Below are 18756 nucleotides of genomic sequence, written 5' to 3' on the forward strand. Positions count from 1 at the left end.
CCCACTAAAACTGCTCCAGGGACCTGCATACTGCTGTTAAGGAGCAGGGTATGATATTTGAGGCTGGCATAGAGGCTGGAAAAATATTTTTTGAGGGTGGGAGGGGGTTGGTGACCACTGGGGGAGTAAGGGTAGGTCATCCCCAATTCCCTCCGGTGGTCATCTGGTCATGTAGGGCACATTTTTGTGGCTTGGTCGTAAGAAAAAAAGGACCAGATAAAGTCGTCCAAGTGTTCATCAGGGACACCCTTCTTTTTTCCATTATCGATCGAGGACGCCCATGTGTTAGGCACACCCCAGTCCTGCCTTCGCTATGCCTCCGACACGCCCCCGTGAACTTTGGTCGTCCCCGTGATGGAAAGCAATTGAGGATGTTCAAAATTGGCTTTCGATTATGCCGATTTGGGTGACCTTGTGAGAAGGATGCCCACCTTGCAATTTGTGTCGAAAGATGGGCGCCCTTTTCTTTCGAAAATAAGCCTCATAGCCTTGGGTCTGAATAATTCCTTTAATGGGTTGGATATCAAGTTAGTTCTTTCTTAGGCATTACAATAGTTGAGATCTTCAAACTTTTGCCTTGAGTTTATGCAGGTAATCAGAGTAAAGAGGACATAGATTGATTGGAATAGATTAAAGCTATTTCTGCCTTGACTTGTATGGTTACATCCAACCACTTGAGATCTTTTCCATTTGGCTCAGATGTAAACATTAACAGATATTTATTTATTTATTGAGATACACAAATGCCAAATGATTTTCACAAAAGCAATCTGCCAAGTCACCTAAATACAGTATACTCTAACCCCTAAAAATTCAAACTTGTCAATAAAAAAAATTAAACAGTCTGTAGCAGAGATAAACCAGGTTAAACCTAACTTACATTTTCAGTCAATTTAAGACGAAAATTGGAAGATACCAAAATATATTCAAACTGCTGTATTTTTTTGAAGCTGCACCCTATTTTTTTTTTCAGATTCCTAAGAGCCAATCTGTTAAACACCTTCACTGTACGTTTCTTTTCACTTTCTCAGAGACATGTTTGTCAATTTATGAGTTTCTGTATGATAATTTGAAGCTAGATACTTTATCTCTTGTCAGTTATTCTAATGGGCTTTTCATTTCATTCACCTCCTTAGAGAGCTGATATAGGAATTTCTGCCTTAACTATCACACCAGATCGAGAGAATGTGGTGGACTTCACAACTCGCTATATGGATTATTCAGTAGGCGTGCTGCTCAGAAGAGTTGAGAAGACAGTGGACATGTTTGCCTGCTTGGCACCTTTTGATCTTTCTCTGTGGGCATGCATAGCAGGGACTGTGCTTTTGGTGGGACTACTGGTCTACCTCTTAAACTGGCTGAACCCTCCACGCATACAAATGGGATCAATGGCTTCTACAACTCTGTACAACTCCATGTGGTTTGTGTACGGATCTTTTGTGCAGCAAGGTAAGTAGAAAGGACCCTATAAATTACTCTTTTATATTATTGCAGGTACACAATTTGCTTTAGAATGAAACCCAGATTAAAGTTTTGTGTCAAATTTGTATGATTTGATTCCTTAGAGCAAATGCAAATGATAGAAACAGTCATACTCTAAGATTACAAGCAACATTGAATGTTGATCCATGTCTTGGCATCCCTTTTTTCAGTATGGGGCAGTTTTCATATAACCAGCATAGCTGTGGAGAATGGCAGTATTTTTAGAACTCTTTTTCCACATGTAAAGCCTGTTTACTTGTAGAAAAGGGCTCATAACATTGTGTGGGGCTCTATGGATAAAACGTAGATGCGCTGAAAGCTTGTGCAGTTTTGCGTGGACTATAGGGTATGTGTACTAAAGTGTGCTAGTAAAGGGGCTTGATGCATGCTAATGTGGGACTTTCCCACGCACTTCTTACCACAGGGCTTGCATGCCTATGAAGACTGGGAATTATTTACTCTCATTTGAATTGTGGAAATTATTTACCTCATGTACTTTGTACCTGAAAAGTACCTGGGATAAAGAATGTGCTTGCACTATACCAAATCTGCCCTACAGTTGCCCCCAGTATGGCCCTTATACACTTCAGTGAGCTGTGGAAAAAGTCTGGACAATGCACATGTTTTTTTTTCACTGTGTAGAAGGGTAAGAAGGCCCCTTTACCAAGCTGCAGCAAAAGGGAGCCTAGGCTGACATTAGTGCATGTTTCTGATGCACGCCGAGACCCCCTTTTACCACAGTGGGTAAAAGGTAGGACTTTCTTTTTTCTAGGAAATGGCCATGCGGCAGTGAAGCAATGGATACACGGCCATTTTTTTTTGGGGGGGGGAGCCCTTACTGCCACCCATTGAGATGGCAGTAAGGGCTCCAGCACTAACCCAGCGGTAACCGGGCAGCTGGCAGCACTGCCCGATTACCGCCGAGTACACACCGGTGCTACAAAAATAAAAATATTTTTGTAGCACCAAATGTGACTTCCTTTTTAGCAAGCGGTAAGCTCGCGTTGGGCTTACCGCCGCTTTGTAAAAGGGGCCCAGAAACTCCTTAGAAATACCCCTTGTAGGTAGTAAATAGTCAGTGAAGCATCAATATTTGCCAGCTGTGTGCAGAATATAGTCTTCAGAAACATACCCTATACTAAACAACTCCAAGAAATGTGGTGCAACAATGATGCCATCAGTTCATTCTAGAAAAGAATTATTTGAGGAATGGTGAGATGTCACAGTGCTTGGTTATTTGTTCTTGTTTCCAAAGCATGTAGGTTCAGTTCCTCATGCAAGTTCCTGTTCTTCACAGTGGCAGAGGCTGCAAAGGGTTAAAATATGCTGGAAATAATTCTGCTTGGAAATTGAACTTACTTTTTTCCCAACCTGGTTAGGCAGAGCAGGATATGGTGTATTTTTGGAATAGGGCTGAGAATGGAGATTACAGTTTAAACAGGAAAAGAGGCGTTCTCCCAATTTGTGCTATCATCACAAGGCGAAAAACATATTTAATAACACTGAAAATACAAGTGTAACTGAAGACATTAGATATTAACAAACAGCAGGTGTTTTTAAACTTGATACTATCCTCTGCCTGTCTAAGAAGTTGCATGCCTTTTAACTAATCGACTACGTGACACAGACTTAATTTACCTACTTTATCCAGCTCTCATTCTTTGCAGCTACTGGTTCTCCATTAGCTATGTTGACTCTCTTGGTTCTGGATCAGGAACTTATATTAATTACTCTTCATTAATGTTTTCAGTTAGTTTACTTTCCCTAAGATGCAGTCCTGAAATTACGGTCACATTAGGGTTCCTACCCGTTGTTTCTACAAAACAGGCAACATGAATGTATATATTTTGGTGCTTTATTATAGCACATATTTTGGTAAACATTTTCATTTGAACCTTAAAACAAAACTTATTGAAGGTGATTTTAGAAGGCTTAGATTATTTTTACATGTGTAAATGGCTGATTTGCAAGGGCAAATGGGGCCATACCAGCACTTCTTATATATGTGAATTTAAATCTCCCTCTATCTGTATCTATATATTCCATATTTTATACCAGCACTGCATGTATACCTTAGTAAATTTCCTCATCTGCATATCACATGCTTTGAGTCATGCACAAATCTTAGCTACACACACACATATACACATATACATAGTAACATAGTAGATGATGGCAGAAAAAGACCTGCACGGTCCATCCAGTCTGCCCAACAAGATAAACTCATATGTGTATACCTTACCTTGATTTGTACTTGCCTTTTTCAGGGCACAGACCATACAAGTCTGCCCAGCAGTATTTCCCACCTCCTAACCACCAGTCCCGCCTCCCATCACCGGCTCTGGCACGGACCGTATAAGTCTGCCCTCCACTATCCTCGCCTCCCAACCACCAACCTCTCTTCCCCCACCTGCTCCGCCACCCAATTTCGGCTAAGCTTCTGAGGATCCATTCCTGCTGAACAGGATTCCTTTATGCACATCCCACGCATGTTTGAATTCCGTTACCGTTTTCATCTCCACCACCTCCCGTGGGAGGGCATTCCAAGCATCCACCACCCTCTCCATGAAAAAATACTTCCTGACATCTTTTTTGAGTCTGCCCCCCTTCAATCTCATTTCATGTCCTCTCGTTCTACACCTTCCATCTCCGGAAAAGATTTTTTTGCGGATTTATACATTTCAAGTATTTGAACGTCTGTATCATATCACCCCTGTTCCTCCTTTCCTCCAGGGTATACATGTTCAGGTCAGCAAGTCTTTGGTCATACGTCTTGGAACGCAAATCCCATACCATTCTCGTAGCTTTTCTTTGCACCGCTTCCATTTTTTTAACATCCTTCGCAAGGTACGGCCTCCAAAACTGAACACAATACTCCAGGTGGGGCCTCACCAACGACTTGTACAGGGGCATCAACACTTCCTTTCTTCTGCTGATCACACCTCTCTATACAGCCTAGCAACCTTCTCGCTACAGCCACCGCCTTGTCACACTGTTTCGTCACCTTCAGATCCTCGGATACTATCACCCCAAGATCCCTCTCCCCCTCAGTACCTATCAGACTCTCACCACCTAACACATACGTCTCTCGTGGGTTTCTACTCCCTAAATGCATCACTTTGCATTTCTTCGCATTGAATTTTAATTGCCAAACCTTAGACCATTCTTCTAGCTTCCTCAGTTCCCTTTTCACGCTTTCCACTCCCTCCCGGGTGTCCACTCTGTTGCAAATCTTAGTATCATCCGCAAATAGGCAAACTTTACCTTCTAACCCTTCGGCTATGTCACTCACAAATATATTGAACAGAATCGGCCCCAGCACCGATCCCTGAGGCATACCGCTACTCACCTTTCCCTCCTCCGAGCGAACTCCATTTACCACCACCCTCTGTCATCTGTTCGTCAACCAGTTCCTAATCCAGTTCACCACTTCGGGACCTATCTTCAGCCCATCTAGTTTATTTAAGAGCCTCCTGTGAGGGACCGTGTCAAAAGCTTTGCTAAAATCTAAGTAGATTACGTCTATAGCATGTCGATGATTCAATTCTCCAGTTACCCAATCAAAGAATTCAATGAGATTCGTTTGGCACGATTTCCCTCTGGTAAAACCATGTTGTCTCGGATCTTGCAGCTTGTTGGCTTCTAGGAAATTCACTATCCTTTCCTTCAGAATGGCTTCCATTACTTTTCCAATAACCGAAGTGAGGCTTACCGGCCTGCAGTTTCCAGCTTCTTCCCTATCACCACTTTTGTGAAGAGGGACCACCTCCGCTGTTCTCCAGTCCCTCGGAACCTCTCCCATCTCCAAGGATTTATTAAACAAATCTTTATATATATATATGTTTTCCATAGACAGCAGGATAGATAAGGTACACAGGTGGATGATATCATCTAGCAGTGCTGAGGCAGAACTGCCCTTCCAGAGCTTAGAACGGCATTGATTATTGAGGTGTTGGTCCCAAGCAATTAATTGATAAATCGCGTGGAGAGAGGGAAGATCCTCAAGAACCAAGAAATGCAGTCTGAGACCAAGAAAATGTAGCAGAAAGATACAGAAGTATTTTCCCATTGTTTGGGGTGCAACAGGATTGATCAAAAAGAACTTCCAAGTGTACCTGGATAAGTTGCCTATACATGTTACGTTTTATGAACTCCAGAAGGATGCTGTCTGTGACACAATGCAAGTTCTATGATGAGCGGTAGAAGTTCATTTTTGAGACTGCAATCATACTCCACATGCACTGACTTAGAAGTGAGACTCTTTCCTGTAATGGTATGCACAAAACTAATATTTTAAGAATAAAGAACAAAATTCAGCACTATGAAAAATGAAAAATGTTATTTTGTTCTGAGCATTGAAGGAAGAGACTTCAATTAAATACAAAATTTAAACAAATGAAACCTCACCTACCACAGAAAGTCTACATTGATGACCATTCGTCAAAGGCTCTAATCACTGGTTTCACTTAAAGCATCAAAAAAGTAACAGTGAAAACAACTCCTACAAATGCAGAAAAAAAACACTTACAAAAAAAGATATTCTCATTTTATCAACAATATTGCAGTCTCTTCACTAACAATCTCTCTATATAAAAGGCACCACCAACGTTATAAATGAAGCCTCCAGCCGGAAGTGTGAAGGGGGAGAGATATCTGATTTCCCCATGAGTGTCTGCCCCCGCCCTTGCTCTCTCTGTAACACAAACAGTGAAGGAAAACACAGCAAAGCACGAAATCAAATCGCTCTCTCTGTAACAGTGAAGGACTCAGAGGGGGGAGGGAAGAGAGGGCAGGAGCCCTCACTATCTCTGTAACATAAACACAGCACAGCAGGAAACTTAACACTGAAGGACTCAACTCCAAGGGGGGGAGGGGACAGAGAGGACAGACAGCACACGGGAAGGGAGCGAGGGCAGGGCATCAGAAATGGGGCTTTTTTACTAGTGTTCAAAAAAAGCTGAAAACTATCATAGATATGAGTCCTCTGTGCACAGACAAAAAGCCATATCACTTAAATTAGGACAGCATTCTTCATGTGGATATCCCCAAAACATGGCTTGACCGATCCTGCTGAGTTCTCTGTTCTTCAGGAGGAATAATGCACAAACAATCAGCCGGCTTAAAAACGCTCTCATAATATGGAATTCCTACTTACTGAAGTCACCTACCAGGCAAGCAAGAAATAAAAGGGATACAACTTAGAAAAAAGCATCCTTTTCTGCCACTATCCCTAATTTGATCGATTGCAAAGCAATGCATTTGTTCAAAAGAATGATGACATTTCTGGCACTGTTTTACCAAGGGTACTTCCAATTTCCCTGTTTTTATGTTATGTTTATGCTCAGCCAGACTGGTTTTCAACATTCTTTTAGTTTGGCCAATATATTGTAACCCACAGGGGCAGATAATCATATAGATCACTGCTTTAGATAAACATGATGGAGAACATTTAATGTCAATCCACTTCTGTTGTATTCTGTCTCAAAATGTAGAAGTCTTATGAGTAACTTCACATATTACACATTTACCACATTTGACATATCCAAAATTGGTATTTTTATTCCCAGTCCATACATCTGAATGACATAACAGATCTGATAAATTAGTGCCCCTACAAAAGGATATTAAAGATTCACTCTGAGAAAAAAACCTCATGAACTGATAATGTTTTCCAATGAGTCATCACAATTTTATCTATTTTAGGAGAAAGATTGGTGTATTTCAATACACGTGATATAACTGAATCTTGAGAAACTTGTTTAACACTACCAGCTAAAAGATGTTCTCGATGATTGAAAAATGCCCACTTGTGTGACTGATTAACCATATTTTTAGAATAACCAGTCTCCAGAAGTTTGTTTTTCAGCTGTACCGAAGGCTCTCTAAATTTATCTGAAGAATCACAAATTCATCGGTATCTCAAGAACAATGCAAATGGCAAGCTGGTTTTAACATGTTAAGGATACATACTATCATAGGCAAGCAGGGTTTTGAAAAAACAGTAGTCTCTAAATGAGAATCCTTCTTTATGATTTTCACATCTAGAAAATATATTTCAGTTTGATGTATGGAATATTGAAATTTAATAGTAGGATGACTATCATTCAGCTCTTCAAATAATTGCAGAAACAAATGCACAAAACTAACCCATTTTCAGAAATTGCCCCCTTTGAACTTTAAAATTCTGAACATACATGGCCTTTCCTGTGGACAGTGGTTTCCTCAGCTCCTCAGTTAGTTCCTCAACACAGTATGATAAACCTCGTGGAGGAGGGCAGATCACGTGCCTTATCAATTCTGCTTGTCTGTAGAAAACATCCATTACAGGCAAGCAACATTACTTTTTTCATTGACTAACAGGATTGAGTTACGCGCCAAAGTAGGTGACTCCAAACTTATGACTTCTCTGTATTTAAATGATTTAGCTTTGGAGCAGCTCACACATTCAAGGGTGAGAGTTGTTAGTGAACAAGGGAAGATTGACCAGTACCATTTCACTGAAGGCACTGTCCTTCAGTGAAGTCTTATTCAAACAATAATACATTGTGAAATTATGAGTGGACAAGGTAGTTTTCTTGCAGATAATGTTCAATGAGGCAGACCTCAGGAAGGCTACTGTAGTTATTGTAGCTCTAATCTGATGAGGCTTGACCTTGGGGCTGAAAAGATTATCTGCTTGATCATTGCAGAACTATGGCAGATGACGTTTAATGTGAGCAAGTGCAAGGTGATGCATGTGGGGAAAAAAGAACCCAAATTATAGCTACGTCATGCAAGGTTCCACGTTAGGAGTTATGGAACAAGAAAGGGATCTGGGTGTCGTCGTCGATAATACACTGAAACCTTCTGCTCAGTGTGCTGCTGCGGCTAGGAAAGTGAATAGAATGTTGGGTATTAGGAAAGGTATGGAAAACAGGTGTGAGGATGTTATAATGCCGTTGTATCACTCCATGGTGCGACCACACCTTGAGTATTGTGTTCAGTTCTGGTCGCCGCATCTCAAGAAAGATATAGTAGAATTGGAAAAGGTGCAGCGAAGGGCGACTAAAATGATAGCGGGGATGGGATGACTTCCCTATGAAGAAAGACTAAGGAGGCTAGGGCTTTTCAGCTTGGAGAAGAGACGGCTGAGGAGAGACATGATAGAGGTATATAAAATAATGACTGGAGTGGAACAGGTGGATGTGAAGCTTTCCAAAAATACTAGGACTAGGGGGCATGCAATGAAACTACAGTGTAGTAAATTTAAAACAAATCGGAGAAAAAATCTTTCTTCACCCAACGCATAATTAAACTCTGGAATTCGTTGCCAGAGAACGTGGTGAAGGCTGTTAGCTTAGCAGAGTTTAAAAAGGGGTTAGACGGTTTCCTAAAGGACAAGTCCATAAACCACTACTAAATGGACTTAGGAAAAATTCCAGGAATAACATGTATAGAATGTTTGTACGTTTGGGAAGCTTGCCAGTGCCCTTGGCCTGGATTGGCCGCTGTCGTGGACAGGATGCTGGGCTTGATGGACCCTTGGTCTTTTCCCAGTGTGGCATTACTTATGTACTTATGTATATATAAGAGGATAGCCAGTTTACTAGGGATCTTTTGGCTACTGGCCTACCAGTCCAATTTGGATCTGTTACGTCTGTGCTTTCCTCACCCTCTGGTGGCCAGAACGGGTAGCTGCTATGGACCATCACCTGTTCCAGATTTTAGCTCAGTCCGGTCCGGATCTTCCAGGCTGCCAGGTTTGCTTGTGTTGTTTGAGCCTGCACAGCACCCGTAGCTGCCTGGTGATTGCAGCAGCTGAGTCTCAACTGCTTCTGGGCTTATTAGCCATCTTGGAACATTTCTGCTTGCCTTTGCATCGTCTTAGGCCCTGGTACGTGGGTGCTTGTGCACTTCTGCCTGAGAGACTTTGTCTGGACCTGATTCTGCGTTTGCTGGTTTCCTGCCTTTTGAACCTTGCCTGATCCTGAACTTTGCTTTGCTTGCCGCCTGCCTTTTGACCCTTTGTCTGGACCTGGACTTTGCTTTGCTTGCCGCCTGCCTTTTGAACCTTTGCCTGGACCTGTCTTCTGCTTGCTGACTGACTGCCTAGAGACCTAGCCTGGATTTGCCGGTACGTCTGTTTTGCCTTGCTTCTGGTGTGGGGTGGTTTTGCCTGCTACTGCTGCTCCTCGGCAGTGGTCCAAGGGCTCAAAAACCCAGTTCCTGTGTAGTAAACGTGACAGGATCAACAAAAATGAACAGTTGAGATTGCTTTCCCAATCATACAGTTCTTTCCCAGTAACAGGTGATGACATGTTTACAATTTACAGTAAAAAGGGCTTTCTCTTTGGTATTTTAATGAGATTTTGGAAGCACTATTCCTTTATTCAGAGCAAAATCCAATATAAATAAACAAATAATACAATATGGTAGCCATTACCTCGGGTCTGTGTAAATCTCTGCCACATGCTAAAATCCATGCTAGCTGCTTAATGCATTTCAGTTAAAGTGCCCCAATAGACATTAATACACATTGACGTAGTATCTTAGTTTGATATAAAGACCCCTTTATTTTTTTAACTGCATGTGTCCCTAAATTAACAATAATTTCTATTTGTATCTCTCCTGAGATCTCATGGTGTTAAGGGGTACACTGTGATGTTTGAGCATTTTGGATGAAGTATTTATTTCAGAGGCTTTTTGGCTGTAGTATTCTAGGCAGTTAACATGGGATGAGATAGCACATGGCTGAGCTATGAGTTAATGTGGCAGTTTGATACTTAGCCATGCCAATTCCTACATTAACTACATAGAATGGAATGGAGCAGGGATGAGCAGAGAGTAGGTGTGCACTGCATTTTACAAGTAACTTACCGTGTATTAACTATCACCACAGAAGATACTGCAAATCACTTAATGCCATCTCAGTAGGTTATGAGTGCATCCTCATTCTTTTTGTTACATTTGTACCTCGTGCTTTCCCACTCATGGCAGGCTCAATGCGGCTTACATATTGTATACAGGTACTTATTTGTACCTGGGGCAATGGAGTGTTAAGTGATTTGCCCAGAGTCACAAGGAGCTGCCTGTGCCTGAAGTGGGAATCGAACTCAGTTCCTCAGTTCCCCAGGACCAAAGTCCACCACCCTAACCACTAGGCCACTCCTCCACTCCGCTCATTAGCTGCAATGCAGTTATCATGTGCTAAATGCATTTTCTTGCATTAAAGTGAAAATTCTATAAATGGCACTCAAAAATGGGCACTAGAAAAAAAGATTGGCGCTAAGCCTTATTGTGTAAACGGTCTGTGCTCTTCATAGAATAGTGCTTACCGCCGAATCCCATGCCTGACTTTAGGCACCAGCAGGGGCGTAGCCAGACCTCGGCAGGAGGGGGGCCAGAGCCCGAGGTGGGGGGGCACTGTTTAGCCGCTCCCCTGCTGCTGCCCCCCGCCACTTTGGACCCCCTACCACCGCAACCTCAACCCCCCACCCGCCGCCGCCACTGCCGCCCGGCCGCCCCCTGCCCCGCTGCTGCATCAGGTACCTTGTTTGCTGGTGGGGGTCCCCAATCCCCACCAGCTGAAGAGTTTTCTTCAGCGTCGGTCGACTCCAGCGCCTTCGTTGTGTGATCTGTTTCTGACGCCTTACGTCCTGCACGGGGCTACATGCATGGTGCAGGATGTAATGCGTCAGAAACAGATGATCACACAACGAAGGCGCTGGAGTCAACCGGCGCTGAAGAAGACTCTTCGGCTGGTGGGGTTTGGAGATCGCCGCCAGCAAACAAGGTACCTGATGCGTCGGCGAGGCAGGTGGCAGCGGGGTGGGGTCAAATGTAGATGTGGCCAGGGCGTAATCTGTGGGGGGCCCATGCCCCCGTGGCCCGATGTAGCTACGCCCCTGGGCACCAGAATCATGTCTGCTGAAACCTGTTGTAAACGTTGGCATCCAAGTTAGGCACACTGAGGCCGTATTCTATAACTACATACGAAACGTTTTGGAATGCCCCATCACACACATGGCCATGCCCCCTTTTGAGTTATGCACTAGTAGAGTTATGTGCCATGCCTTATAGAATAGCGCAGATCCTAAGTGGTGCAAATTAGCTTCAATAATTGGTGGTTAGCACCCAATTATTGATAGTTAAGGGCTCATAAATCGGGGGCCCTTTTACAAAGGCTCATAAGGGCCTACGCGCATGCAGCAAATGTTAAATCGGCATTACCGCCCGGCTAGCATGTGCACATAGCAGTAATTCTGAGTTTGGCACTGACGCTGGACAGTTACCGCTCAGATAACGCATGAGACCTTACCGCTAAGTCAGTGGGTGGTGTTAAGAGCTCACGCCATAAACAGATGCTTGCTGGTTTTCATTTTGCTGCACGTCCATTTCCCGGCACCCAAAAAAAACCCTCCTTTTTTCCAGAAGCACTGGAGAGGTGGCCCAGCGTGTGTCCAATACACATGCCCATACTACTGCAGGCCACTTTTTGGCATGCCTTTGTAAAATGGCCCCTCAATTAATTTGCGCACACATCTTGGGCATGCAAATCTGGGTGCCTTATAAAGAATCCGGGGGTAACTGCATGGGCAGATAATGAGAACACTCAACACTTAACACAGGGGCTTCGATTTGGGCAAGTACCATGCAGTAACTGCAAAATTGTATGATGGTTTACTAAAAGGTCCTCTTCCTGGCAGCATGCGAATGAACAGGGGACCCTAGCGAGATGAGACGTTTCTTTATTTCTCAATAAAAAAAACATGCTGAAAGTCAGACCATTGCTAATTTAGCATTAAAGGAAAAGTCACAAGCTGTAGAAAGGATACGGATGCCTTCGCTATTTATAGAGTATCTAATCAAGAATACACAGAGGACTTCGGAATTCCGGTGCAGTCCTGGAATATTCATTTGCAATGTCATCTAATATTTCACATTCAATTTGAATGCAACGAAAACTGTATTAGCTGCAGCTCTATTGTTTACTGACCCCATTGAAAAGGGATGTATGACACTGATTCCCAACGACAGATTAAACCAGGTGATAGTAACTTTTGCTTTCTGTATGCGCTCAACAGTGTTGCTGTCAGCAGAGGAAGCCTGTGCATGCATCTTTCTGTTTGCTTGCCTGTCTTTCCATGGAAAGCAGACCTGCCATTAACTGGGGATGGCACTCCTAAACAAGGCAATACAAGACATTACAAACACTGTCTCATCTAATTCAGGCATATTTTTGAAGCTAGCTCTAAGACACTAACAAATATTTCCTCCATTTGTGCATGGAAAATAAGGAGCTTGTGAAATGATTCATCCCTCTGGTTTAAAATATAGAATCCTAGATATTATTAAGGTATTTAGGTGTAATTAAGAACATTAAGCTCACGTGAAAAATCATTCCTACTGCTTAGAAAATGCAATTAATAGTCCTTTTGAACAGTAATTTTAATTAAGATGTGCACTCATTCACTTTGACCTTTTCATTTTTCAGGTTCTTAATTTTTTTTTTAATCTTGTCCTGACCTTTTAAGTGATGAATTCTCTAGGCCTCTTTAATCACACAAACATGTTTCTAAATGATCTCTCAAATGATGTAAATAGTTGGTTTAAGAGGCTAGAAGGAGGGAGAGAGGGACATAAGCTTGTTCCAACAATTAGTTCTAACCAGAGGACTCTGTGTTTTTTTAGCTGCCTTATAAATGTCCCAAATAGTCAAAAAAAGGTGAAATAATAGTGAAAATATGCCAAAACAATGTAAACACATGCATAAATAAAAATGGAGGACCAAATATTGAAATGCAGGTATCTAGATAGCAGTGGGTTGGTACAGAGGATGATCAAGAGCGGAGACAAAACTCATCCAGAGAGCAATGATATTGCTGTCCTTTTTTTCTGGATAATTATCCAGATAGTAGTTTGAATGTCACCATTATCTGGATAGCGAAAGTACTGTTCACCCCAACCGGATATTCAGTGCTGATCACCATTCGGATAATGGCACTGAATATCTAGAATTTATTTTAAACTCTGTAGTTAGCATGTAAAAAAAAAAAATCACCAACTGTGAACGTTACATATTGACCCAGGAGCTTTTTCTTCAAAGAAGACTGACTTTTAAAAATAGAAAGTTTATGCTGTGACAAACAAGTGTTTCTTTTCCTGAATACTACTGAACCTAAACAGGGTCACAGATGTATTAACCCACAAAACATTTTGTGATTGTGGCCTTGTTTTGTGAATTGCAGCTATGGATACAAATTATTATTATTATTATGATTATTATTACATTTGTATCCCGCGCTTTCCCACTTAAAGCAGGTTCAATGCGGCTTACATAGTAATAGGAATACAAAATATTGTTAGAGAGGATAAAAGTTAAGTATACCAGAATAATAGAAGAGATGAGTAGGTAGAGATAGGCAATGGAGAGGAGAGTAAGGTGGGAGATATAGTCTGGGTCAATGTCGTTATCATATGGGTATATATTAGGTAGATGAGTTCATAAGATTAGTCTGGGTCATTTGGATAGGCTTGCTTGAATAAATGGGTTTTTAGTGCTTTCCGGAAGGGTAGGTAGTCATAGATTGATTGGATAGATCTGGGGAGGGCATTCCAGAGTTGACTACCTAGGAAGAAAAAGTTGGATCCATAGTAAGTTTTGTACTTGACTCCTTTCCAATTGGGGTAATGCAGGTTGAGGTAATTTCGTGAAGATTCAGACTTGTTTCTGGTAGGAAGGTCAATCAGATTGAGCATTTATCCCGGAGATTCACCATGGATAATTTTGTGGATTAATGTGTGAACCTTGAGGTTGATTAACTCTTTGATAGGGAGCCAGTAAAGTTTTGCACGGAGAGAGGTTGTGCATTCAAAACAAATGAGCACCTGGCTTATTTGCATTTATAGCTAAGGGTCCTGTTTACAAAGGTGCACCAGCGTTTTTAGTACGTGCTAAACATTAGCGCACTAACCTGTAGATGCCCATAATATCCCTATGGGTGTCTACACAGTTAGCATGCGCGAAAAAAACACAAGCAGGCCTTTGTAAACAGGGCCCTAAATTTTGTAAGAACTGTTGAATGTGTCCATTACAGCTCTCTCTCTCTATCTATCTATCTCGATGATAGATAGATAGATAGATAGATAGATAGATAGATAGATAGATAGATAGATAGATAGATAGATAGAATCCCCTTTCATACAGTGATGGTGGCATGTCTTAAAGGGACTTCTGGCCCATGTTAGATCCTCAAATCTCTGGTGTGTTACTGCTTAACTAAAAGACCCTTCTGAGTTCCAATCTAGGAGTATTTTTTTTTTCAAACTGGCCCCCTGCTGTACAATCATATTTCCTAGGAAGTCCCACTCCTTTATAAAAAAAAAAAATCTATAAATGGTGGCCCCAGGGATCTCTCCTCCAACCCCACACTTATCCCCAGAAAATTCTACCACATGGAGGGGCATTTTTAAAAGAACTCCAAGTCAGAATTGGGATGCCCTGCTCATAACATCCGAAAAAAAAAAAAAAAACCCATCCATCTCATAGCAATTTTAGAACAAGAAAGACATCCAGATTTTCTGTTTGAAAATAAGTGGGAAAGATGTGCTTATGCTGGAGATGTCCATCCTGAACAATCATTTTGCAAACTGAAATGTTTAAATTATAAAAGAGGGGGGGGGGGGGGGGGGCAAGGCACAGGGATGTCTGACAGCATTCTTCTGAAATAGCTGCACAGATGTCTTTGCAGTACAAAGCAGCTTAGTGATTAGACTATAGGCCAAGGATCACATGTTCAAATTCAATTAACTCTTTTTTTTTTTGGGGGGGGGGGAGTAAATGTGATCCCTTTAGGCTTGCAGTTGTCTTATATCTTTATATACAGTAAGCATTTTTCGGTTCCCAGAGGGAGCCCAGGAGAAAAAGCTAATAGAGTTACAGTAGGGTTTGAATCTTGAACCCTTCTTCTGCAGTCCATTACACTAACCACTAGGCTATTTCTCTGAGCTGTTTGCTGCTTTGATCAGAATGGCTAGAATACCAGCAGTTGACAGACTGGTTTTTCCTTTCACTTCCAAGGGACAGGGAGGGAAACAACAATCACTGAGGGATTAAGGAGGAGTCCCCTCTTAAACTCTCAGGTGGTGAGCTGCTCAATCAGACCACTTTTTTGTAACTTGGCCATGACTGAGACAGGTCTAGATAAAAACATCCTTCTTTTAGACATGGACATTTCTTCCCATTCAAAAATTATAGTTGGATGTCCAACATTTGGGCCCTCTCTAGTCCCACCCACAACATGCCCATTTGCTATTTGAGGTGTCCGTCTGCTTTGAAATTAAGCATTCTAATGATATATTCTGATGTACCTCTAGGATTCAAATTGTGCCATTTTTCAAGATGACACCCAGCAGGGAAAATGGGCTTCACTTTTGCTCCAACTATAACACTTTAGAGGAAAGGGAATGGGGCTTGATATACCACCTTTCTGTGGCTTTTGCCACTACATTCACAGTGGTTTCTAACTTGCCTGGAGTTGCAAAGAGCTGCAGTGGGAATCAAACCCAATTCCACAAGGTCACGGTCTGCTGCACTAACCACTAGGCTACTCCTCCACTCTGAGTCCAATAAGGATTCTGTGATGGGGGCACATTTGTTTTAATAGGCAGAACTTAGTGTGTGTGTGTGTGGGGGGGGGGGGGGGGGGGGGGGGGGTTACTTTTAGCCCCAGATCAGGTTTGGGAGGTGGGATCAGTTTTCTTACCCACTGGCAGTGGAGGCTCTCAGATAAAGAAATTTTGGCATGGGATGACAGACAATTTGATGCCTTCCAAAAAAAAAACCCCAATTATTCCTCTTGATTTTGCAAAATCAAGCCATGAAGTCTTTTCATAGTAACATAGTAACATAGTAGATGACGGCAGAAAAAGACCTGCACGGTCCATCCAGTCTGCCCAACAAGATAACTCATATGTGCTACTTTTTGTGTATACCCTACTTTGATTTGTACCTGTGCTCTTCAGGGCACAGACCGTATAAGTCTGCCCAGCACTATCCCCGCCTCCCAACCACCAGCCCCGCCTCCCAACCACTGGCTTTGGCACAGACCGTATAAGTCTGCCCAGCTCTATCCTCGCCTCCCAACCACCAGCCCCGCCTCCCAACCACCGGCTCTGGCACAGACCGTACAAGTCTGCCCAGCACTATCCCCGCTTCCCAACCACCAGTCCCGCTTCCCACCACCGGCTCTGGCACAGACCGTATAAGTCTTCCCAGCACTATCCCCGCCTCCCTACCACCAGCCCCGCCTCCCGATCTTGACTAAGCTCCTGAGGATCCATTCCTTTGGCACAGGATTCCTTTAAGCTTATCCCATGCATGTTTGAATTCTGTTATCGTTTTCATTTCCACCACCTCCTGCGGGAGGGCATTCCAAGCATCCACTACTCTCTCCGTGAAAAAATACTTCCTGACATTTTTCTTGAGTCTGCCCCCTTTCAATCTCATTTCATGTCCTCTCGTTCTACCATCTTCCCATCTCTGGAAAAGGTTCGTTTGTGGATTAATACCTTTCAAATATTTGAACGTCTGTATCATATCACCCCTGTTTCTCCTTTCCTCCAGAGTATACATGTTGTAGAAAAGAACCTGCTGGTCCTCAGCTCAGAGCCTTTTTCCTCTGTTGTCCCACTTCCTTAGGGATCTTTCAACTCAAAACCCGGCTCCCTGGGGAGACAGGCTGTTTCCAGCACCTTTCAATTTACAGCAAGGCTTTTACACCTAGTTCCAATTGCATCAGGGCCTTTCCAAACACAGCCCTAAATGTAGCCCGGCTTTTCAAACACAGTCTCAAAAAGTAGCAAGGCCTTTAAACACAGTTCCACTTGCAGCAGGGCTTTTCCAAACACAGCCCTAAATGTAGCCTGGCTTTCCAAACACAGTCTCAAAAAGTAGCAAGGCCTTTAAACACAGTTCCACTTGCAGCAGGGCTTTTCCAAACACAGCCCTAAATGTAGCCTGGCTTTCCAAACACAGTCTCAAAAAGTAGCAAGGCTTTTAAACACAGTTCCACCTGCAGCAGGGCTTTTCCAAACACAGCCCTAAATGTAGCCAGGCTTTTCAAACACAGTATCAAAAAGTAGCAAGGCTGTTAAACACAGTTCCACTTGCAGCAGGGCTTTTCCAAACACAGCCCTAAATGTAGCCAGGCTTTTCAAACACAGTATCACAAAGTAGCAAGGCTTTTAAACACAGTTCCACTTGCAGCAGGGCCTTTCCAAACACAGCCCTAAATGTAGCCTGGCTTTTCAAACACAGTATCACAGAGTAGCAAGGCTTTGCGTGGGCTCAAAGCCTCCGGGTCCCCCCCTCTTGGTCAGCCTTTTCTCCTGACCTCCTCCCGCTTGACCCGGACAGCCCCTTATACCTCCTGCTCTGACTGAGTCAGAGCCAACAGCTCCATCGGTTCCTCAGGGACCTCCTCTGGCTCTCCTTGTTCCATTGCCTCTGGCTCCTCTCCTCCTCTCTCCTCTGGAGCCCAGTCCATTTTCTCCTCTCCCCACCCCTTTTCCAGCTGATCTCTCTTTTCCTCATTAACCGGGCTAGGCTGCTTTTCCTTCCCCCACCCTCGGTTCAGCCACCTCCTCCACCAGGGTGGTGACTCAGCTTTTCCCCTTTTCGGGCAGCCCTCTTCTGGAGCTTCTTGGTTTTGCACCCTATTTCTCCTTACCCGGGGTTCTCCTGGGGCTTTCTGGGACTTGTAGTGTTCTACTCTTATGTCCCTTTTGGGCAGAATCGGAACCCCCACCGGGCCTTCTTTCCCTTTTTGGTAGCTGGGGTTCCTCCCCATCCCCTTTCTTTCTCTAGACTCCTTACCATACTCCTTACATACCCCCCCCCCCTTAATCTTTCACTCCCCCCCCCCCCCCCCGTTTTCCCTTCTCCTCTGTATCCTCCTCTACCCGGGATAGGGCGTCCACATTCGCCAGACACTTCCCCGGACGATGCTCCACTGTGTACTGGAAGGGTTGCAAGGCTAAATACCAGCGCATCAGCCTTCCATTGTTGTTTTTCATTAAATTAAGCCACTTCAGGGGAGCATGGTCCGTCACCAATTTGAAGGGGCGCCCTTCCAGATAGACTGTACATTCTTGCACCGCCCATCTTATGGCTAGACACTCCTTCTCTATGGTGGAATAATGGGTCTCATGCGGTAGGAGTTTTCGGCTTAGATACATAACAGGGTGCTCTGCCTCTTCGTGTTCTTGAGACAGCACTGCCCCTAGCCCCCTACC

General features: G+C 43.3%; 1 protein-coding gene across 1 annotated transcript in view; it reads left to right on the forward strand.

The window, feature by feature from the left end:
- GRID2 (glutamate ionotropic receptor delta type subunit 2) overlaps nucleotides 1–18756 on the forward strand; it is a 1142370-nt gene that overhangs the window by 685228 nt on the left and 438386 nt on the right. The window contains exon 9 of the mRNA XM_030190694.1: nucleotides 1137–1449. Within this exon, the coding sequence (XP_030046554.1) occupies nucleotides 1137–1449 (313 nt within the window). The remainder of the gene's footprint in view (nucleotides 1–1136; nucleotides 1450–18756) is intronic.

The sequence above is a fragment of the Microcaecilia unicolor genome, chromosome 2 (assembly GCF_901765095.1).
Source record: "Microcaecilia unicolor chromosome 2, aMicUni1.1, whole genome shotgun sequence".
Classification (NCBI taxonomy): Eukaryota; Metazoa; Chordata; class Amphibia; order Gymnophiona; family Siphonopidae; genus Microcaecilia; species Microcaecilia unicolor.